Genomic DNA, 8,363 nt, shown 5'->3' on the forward strand with positions numbered 1-8,363 from the left:
ATCCCTATCACCACTGCAATATTACCCACTCCTTACCACTTAACTCATTTTACCACCAGTTTCTCTTGCACAACAAATACATAAAAGACATGCTTTAAAATGTTATTCGTGCTCTTTGGTAAAGCAGACCAATCCAAACAGTCTGTACCTGGGCTATGGTCTCCATGGCTTTTTCTCTCTGTGACTCCGAGTCCTGCTGGCCGGCCATGCCACTGGAGAGATTCTGACGCAAGGTCACTACTTCCTTGAGCAGGTCGTCTCTCTCCTTGCTCAGGTCGTCTTTGACTTTCAGCAGATCCCCCACGCTGGGAGACAGAGACACAGTGTGAACACATGCCACACACACACACACACCACACTCACACACACATCAACCCACACAGACACACACACATTCAGGCTGAGAAAAACCTGGGCGGTGTTATTATGCAACATCTACACCAAGTCCGAAAAAAAGTTTGTCTGTGTGTTTTCTGTAGTAAACTTGACAAACTATCCAACTCTGTTGCAGTGGTTCCCAAAGTGTGGGGCAGGCCCCCTAGAGGGGTGCAGAGGAACTGCAATGTGGGGGGGCACAGGCTTAGAGTGAACGAACAGACAGAGAACCTTAAACAACCAACTTCTGCTTAGTATGGCAGTGATTTTACAGCATAGTAGTCTGTAACTAGTAGTGATGAGTTTATAGCTTACTTTGTACTTAAACAATATGGTCAAGGCTAACCATTTAGCCTATATGTTAGAAGAGAAAGCTGGCCTAATTATTAATACAATAGACAATCGTCTCACAAAAACTGATTCAAAGAATGGAACGATACATAGCCAAATATGAGGTCATATTTAATCTGGCTGGATTTGTTCCCTTTTCAACAAAAGATAAAATAAAATACTTATTTTGAAATATTTAAGTTTGACTGATTGATGAGAAGAAATTAAATATGTTTAACTGTTTAAATGTAGAAAAAATGCTTAAGAAAAGCTATGCAACACCTGATGGATATCTGTGTTTTTTTATTATTATTATTATTATTATTAAAAGTTAACTGTTTAAATGTAAACAAAAAAAAATGCTTAAGAAAAGCTATGCAACACCCGCTTTATGAGCGTCTCAATCTTTGCACTGTGGAACTGTTACACTGTAATTGTTATTGTAATTATTTTCTCATTGTCAAAGGGGGGACTGCTATTAAAGCCATAACTTACATCAATTAGTGCAATTCATCCAAATGAGAACAAATGAATGAGCTGACTAATGAATACCTCGCCTTTACACATTTCCTTTGTAGCACGGAAGGACTTTGCTTCCTTACAGCTGACTATAAAACATCACAGCAATGTATCCACTCTATTCTACCACAGGAATTCTCTTTCAACTGTAAGGACAGCCCTGCGGTACATTCTGTGTCTATTACCATTGTATTGTACTAGTATCATGTACTACTGTAAGATAAGGGGGGGGGAGCCTTCAGACATCCCAGCGCCTTGATCCACCACGTCCGTCAGAACATATGTCCATACAGAAGAATTACCTTAATAAAACATAGCCTTTGCAGGATTGCTTAAGGCGTAGGGCTTAATTTAATAAACGAGCTGTAAAACATTACAGGAAATCCATCCATTCCCTTCTGGCATGGAGATCCTCTCTCATCATTTATGAATCCAACACAGCCTTGCACTGCTTACAATTACATTTGTGTAGGTAAAAGGTATTGTATAGGAAAATCTATGGGTTAAAAGAAAAGGTGCTGAAGCCTCACGTCTGTTCCTGTCCCAGAGATAGCCCGGCGCCTTGTTCCACCAGTTTGGTGAGATTGCCTATCTCCACCTTCAGCACCTGGATGGTCTCATCGGCTCTGAGCTCTTTGCCGTGGGCCGCGTCCACCATCTTCCAGGCCTTCTCGATCTCCTGCAGGGAAACATCATGGGACACATCTGAGCACCAGCGACTGACAAATCGGGAGAATGGCACAGCACGCCTGCCTCTCTCCAGGGAGAGATCGAAAGAGAGATCAGTCGTCTAATTTGTGATGAAAAGCAATGTGAGATTCATACAAGAAGATGAATCATTGTAGTTAGTTTGAGGACAATGGTTAAATAAGTGCCTTAGCCCTCAATGGAATACTAACGTTTTCATCTTCTCCTTTCCCTCATGAATAAATACTCAACAGTTATTTGTGGGAAAGGAAAGAAAACAAATTCAGATACACAAATCTCTTTTCAGTTTTATGGACTTTTTATCTAATCATTCTCTCATTTTTGGTGAGATATTAGATAATAAAACATTTATTGAAATGAAACCATCTGAAGTTTAGAGGGAAAGTTAGTATTTTGTGGACCTTTTGACAACTCATAGACAATTGAAATGCGAGCAAAACTACACACTGCTTTATGTAAGATGTCAGAAGGCATTATTTTTCTTTAACAATATCTTGTATTTGAAAAACGTGCTATATTATCCTGTGTGTTCAATCTTCATCTTAAAAGTAACTAGTAACATAAGCTGTCAAATAAATGTAGCGGAGTAGAAAGAAAGTAGAAAGTAGCATAACATGGGGTAACTAGTAAACTAGTTCTCCGGTGCTGTTCCAGAAAAACATTTTCCAGGTTAAAGCGCAAATAAACTGAATAGATGAGGCAAGTTGACATACAACTGCCATTTTATGTATCATATCTTGTTGGAACATCATTTTCATTTATCCACGCTGGGAACTAAGTACAGATAGGTGGATGATCTTTTTTTTTCTCTCTCTCTCTTGCTTTATAATTGCCACATGTCTGCTTGAAAAGACACACCACCAGGCAACACTGTCAAAGCAGGAGATGATAACTCACGACTGTCAAGAAAATCTGCGGATATCATTTGGAATGTTTTCTGTTTTCATTGTAGATTTTTTTACGGGACAGCCACACACAGACATTTTGTGAAATTTCTCCACCAGCTTGCAAAAATGAATATTCCCAAGTCAAATGTGATGTTGACCTGCCTGTCTTTGAACTCCATTACTTTTTCACACTTGTGGATGGATGTACCTTTTTGAGGGAGGTGATGGTCGTCTGGTCTTCCTGGGAGAGCTTCAGTGCCGTGGACACCTTGACGGAGTTGGACACGATCTCTGCATTGAGCTCCCTGCATTTGGTCATCAGCCGCTTCTCGCTCTCGTGCGACTTCTTCAGGGCCTTGGTCAGCTTCTCATACTCCGTGCGGAACTTATCCAGGCTCTTGTCTCCCAAGAGCTCGCTGAGCACCTGCTGAAACTCCTTCTCCAGCACCTCAAAGGACATCTCGGACTCCACCTTGGGAGACTGTGGAGAGAGACAGTGTTACCAATAGGATCCAGCATTGTTGAGTTGGTCTACAGGTCTTTCATGTAATAATGAAATCACTGAGAGTAGCAGTGATCACATTTGCCTATGTTTCTGGAAAGACAGGGGGATACATTCTAAAACTGTACCAATAGCCTAATAATACTGCAGAAATACTATGATAAAGTTTGGTAGCACATTGATGATTGGGTACACATACGCTACCAACGAAAACCTTTTGGCTATATAAAGCACTAATTGGATCCTGACTATGGACACATCAGCTCAAGAGCCAGCTATAATATGGGTGGGATACTGGATGATTTACACAGTGAGAAGAGAAGAACTGTTAAAAAGGACATCTGTTTAAGAATAATAAGTCTACCCTTTTGCTTTAACAACTGTGCATGATGTATTGGTGTAAAGCCTTTGCGGTTTAGTGATGCCTAGTTGTTGTCAGTTGTTGTAGCCTGCCAGTTTAGGCATTATTGAAGTCGCTGTCACTGTTAGAGAGGTTCAAATGGGATACTCATACGTTAGTTGTTACATTGGGCAGGTGCGACAACCAATGAAAAGGCCACCGCTCTGATCAGCGTAAGGAACATAATGTGGAATAACTCGAGTTCTTAAAATTAAGTTACGATGACATTATGACAGACAGTTTCTTGTCGAACAAGATAGCACAGATTAAATATCAAGGTAACGTCCCTTGCTAGCTGTAACAACATAGGCTAAATAGCCAGCCATTTGAATATTATGCCTTAAAATCTGATACAGCACAGAAAATGCACACCTCCATCGCGCCGCTTGTCCGTTAACTTCAGTGTTATATTGGTAAACTGGTAAATTCCAAGGACTCAACAGAAATTATTAACAACTTAAATGGCTATCGTCCGACATTTCGCCTGCTGCTAAAACACTTTGAAATACAGGGACGAACTCCTCATTTCCTGCTGCAGTTACTGTTGGTCTAAAACTCCAAGGCAACGCGTCCCCGTTCCTAAGCAACCGTGGGCCACTCCCCTTTTGATGTAGATCTGGAATGCACGAGATAATGAAAAGTATCCAGTCGAGGATATTTATGTTGCATCTTCAAAGTAACAAAATTGCTGTGAAAAGAAGGGCATTTTATTTTTCCCTCGAAGACTTCGCATATTCCTGTTGGACTATACATTGTTGTATTCGTAGGCAGATGGGCAGTCCTAGTTTCGTTTGTTGTTTTTTTGACTACACTAGATGGCAGCTTTACACAAATCATGGTCTCCCAGAGTGCGTGGCTGCATAGATCTTGGTGAACAAATAGCAGTTCATGTTTAGTCAGAGACCAGACTGTTCAATTTATTCCGTTGGATGAAGGTGATAGTGACCATTTTCTACATATTCTATGAGTACCAGCTGTAGATAATCTAACGTGAAAATCCTTTTTTAGTCTGCCTCATTTCTGTAGCCTATTGGGAAATAGTAAAAATGTTTGGATTAAAAACTCAGGCTTCTATCAACATGTATATCGAGTATTGAGGGTTTATGTTAGTAGTATAACATTTTGTTTATTAATTGTAGCCGATAGTCTTTAATAATGTGATAGTCCATAATGTGTCTGAATATAGAGGAAATATGTACGCTAAAATGTTTATGAAAACCCCGATACCAAAATAAAACTGTTTACTTCTTAGCTTAAAAGATTGTTTGCTTTATTGTGATCAACTCCAATTCAATACTATCGTGTTTGGATTATCATATAATCGCATAGTTTGTGAACTAGGCTTGTGGGAGACTATTTGCAGAGCCCAACAATAATCCAATCTACTATAACATGGAGATACAGTGGAGAGGAACCGTCCACCGCCGCGACATCTGTGAGACGCGATAACCCTAGCCCCTGCGCAGCAGGCCTAACACACAAAATGAAAAGTATCAGCAATATCAACAAACTGCTGACTAGGTAGTCCATCGCTTCAGTGTTACGGTTCGGAAATGCTTTTCTGGTCTGCGCTGGATTTATTTATTTTTTCACATTGAAAAGAAGAGAATCTTCCATTTATACCGCCTTTTAGAAGTGAGTTATCTGAACTTTCTGTCTTGTCGCCTCGATTTTTATGACATTTGGCGTTTTTTCGACAAGGTTTTGAGCGACAGAAACTTAATTCAAAGGCAAATGCGAAGCATGGGGAGAAGCATCCTTTCCTGGTCCTCGGAAGAATGGTGATTCGGGTAAATCGTTGAAGCGCGGGAAGAACATCTGGCCAGGACAGCGGCACAGCATCAGTCATGGGCAACAGCGTTTCTGGCATCTCTACCTTACACAGAGGACAGGAGCACAGATTTCAAAGGCTCCCAAGCTCTCGAAAAGGTCTGTTATTCTTAAAACGAAATCGCTTAACCGAGAGTAAGCCATTGTAAAGGAAGTTATGGTGGACATAGGCAACTGTGAAATGGTTGACTGCTGTCGTATTTTTCTAATCACTTTGGACGCTCAGGTCCCGGTGGTGCTGAAGGACAGCGACTTAATTGTTGCCTCCTCCATTCAGAGAAATAGGAAGGACGCAATCCTATTAATTGTAGTAATCACACTAATGCTAGAACATGCACATCATCTGCGTACTTGAATAGCATACTAGATTACCACGTAGCACTGAAAAAAGCCTGAATATCGCCATCTTATGTTTATGGCCAACCACTTCACATCAGTGGTGGCAACCTTATCGAGACTTATCTGTTGCTGTCGGCGGAATTATCAAATTTTGCCCCTGGGCTTTACAGTCGCCAGACAAAGGCTTTGCTTACTACTTCAAGAGGCTTAGAACAATTAGAAGCATAAGTGTCCTTACAGATGCAAGCTGTTGCTGTGCTTGATTATAAAAAGGCCTGCATCCCTGACAGTAAGGTCTGCTACACTACTCTATAATTAAGAAAAACAGATAATAAGGGAAATGCAATAGTAGGCCCGGTCCAATAACATTTCCAGTTGGCCCTCTCTGATATAAGCATATTAGGATAGTTAGTTATGCACCATAGCATTTATGAACATGGTAGTCATTAGCACACGTCATCATATTCCAGTGGAGATGTGGCGTAAAGGCACTTTCATTTATTAAGCAGGCACTCCGCTGTCATTAATGTTCATTGGTCACATCATGCATCGGTCACATCTTGCAATCACTTTGCGAACATCTAACCAAAAAAAACACCTAAGTAGGTGAGCAGGCATCATCACACACTGCATATACTGTAAGTTTTTGTTTTGACACATGGATAAACTGTGTCCAACTGTGGAAGAGACAAAGAAGACATGGTAGCTAAGACTGCATAGGGTCAACAATGAAGTACTCTATTCTATTGAGCAGCCAATATATTGTTTTTGGCTTTATTTTTATTTAGTTACTGCAAGTCCTATAGTGTCCTATTAGTATGAGCAAACCTAAATTCTTGGCCTATTTGTGTCTGGTGTGTGCATTTTGTCACTTTAGTGCTTAAAGTGACAGCAAACTTTATACTCCCCTGAATGGCTTAGTAAACATGCAGGAAGAAATGCCTCTTTGTCCACCTCTCACACTGCCATACTTGCGTGTTGATTAGTGGGAGGCACGCTGATGTTCAAAATGGCCTCCTGTAGATGTAAATGCCCTGATAACCACTACACTTCAGCATGATTTGAGTGTTCCATTTGAATCACTGAATCACAAGGAAATCTTTAAGGAATATTTGCAATCATGCGCCTGTGTGTGTGTGCCGCGGTGGGAGAGCGAGCAAAGGTGTGACGGACTCTATTATCCTTTCGGTTGGGTCTCCTTGACAACTGCACATAACATGTAAACCGTTCCCATGGCAATTGTCTCCAAGTGTGTTTCAGTGAGAGATAATCATAGGCAAGAAGGTTTCTGTCTCTCCTTTTCATTTCTTTCAGTCATTCTTTCTGAGAATAAAGGGGGGTGTACATATGGTTTTAGGTATCACAATTACCCTTTTCCCAGTGTTGTCAAAGACAAATGCTCCATTAGAGACTATTGCAACTGCCATGCTTTTTATTATGGATGTAACATTAATCAATGCTCTCAAATGAGCAATTTGGACAACATAATGCTGAGATGACAAGAAGTTGGCTACCACACGAAAAGTCATCATCGTATGTGACATAACAGCCCAGACAAAATGCAACACTGCTGGCCCAACTCAAAGCATAGAAAACAGCAATCAGTCACGTTCCACGATATCATCAAAACACAATCAACGCTGTTCCAGTGCTGTTTAAATCCCACGTGATGGATAAATTCCAGCGCAGAACAGGACAGGAAAAAAATCCTTGGTGGATACAAAAATTACTCTACAGCACTGGGTTTTAAGAACTCAGTCAGGCATGTATAATTAGCGGGGGGAAATCAACACAGCGTACTTCAGTTGGCTTATGTACGAAGAGGCCGAAGTAGTTTAGAACCTCCGGATTTTTCTGAGACAGGTCCTTCATCAAGCAAAGTGCTCTAAAGAATTTGATTGGACAACAAGTCCATAGTCCATGCAAGTGCTGACTTTCTTGATGGGGGGGGGGGGGGGGGGGGGGGGGGGGGGTGCGTAAGAGGGGGTGGTAAAATGGAGGATGACTAAGAGCAGTGTTTTCTGACTCTACTGACTGGAGCCAGTAGGCGGATGGACTACTCACAGCCCTCGAGACCTTATTAAAGCACCTCCTCTGTGGCTGAGAACATGACAGAGGAGGCCGCAGGCACAATGACCTGTTTTTCTTCAACAGCCCCTGATGTCTAGTACCTTGTGTTTGCCTCAGGCCGATTAGCTTACTGCGTTTTTTTGTTTTTTTTCACAGGGCCAGCACAATGTCATTTATAATTCATCTTTATTTATGGACTTTCTGGTAACTTTTATGCTGCAAGACGCATATTGTGTTCAGGAAAAAGACCACAGTGTGTTTGTGTTAGACTGAAGTGCCTTGCACAAATTTAGTGTGAAAATATTCTTGTGTAATGTTGTGTAACTCCATATAACTTGCTAACTGTGCACATCCAACCCACAGAATCGAGTCAGTTGCCATCTATCTTAAAATGATGCAAGAG

At 41.1% G+C, this 8,363-nt stretch overlaps 1 protein-coding gene across 1 annotated transcript in view; it reads right to left on the reverse strand.

The window, feature by feature from the left end:
- The window catches only part of cfap58 (cilia and flagella associated protein 58), a gene marked incomplete at both ends in the record, with an annotated part of 123,713 nt that extends 119,614 nt beyond the window's left edge, over positions 1 to 4,099 (reverse strand). The window contains 4 exons of the mRNA XM_080843349.1: positions 149 to 305; positions 1,755 to 1,903; positions 3,028 to 3,300; positions 4,094 to 4,099. Coding sequence (XP_080699475.1) covers positions 149 to 305; positions 1,755 to 1,903; positions 3,028 to 3,300; positions 4,094 to 4,099 — 585 coding nt within the window. The remainder of the gene's footprint in view (positions 1 to 148; positions 306 to 1,754; positions 1,904 to 3,027; positions 3,301 to 4,093) is intronic.
- Positions 4,100 to 8,363: the final 4,264 nt, after the last annotated feature.

This window comes from Sprattus sprattus (assembly GCF_963457725.1).
Source record: "Sprattus sprattus genome assembly, chromosome: 1".
NCBI classification, from domain to species: domain Eukaryota; kingdom Metazoa; phylum Chordata; class Actinopteri; order Clupeiformes; family Clupeidae; genus Sprattus; species Sprattus sprattus.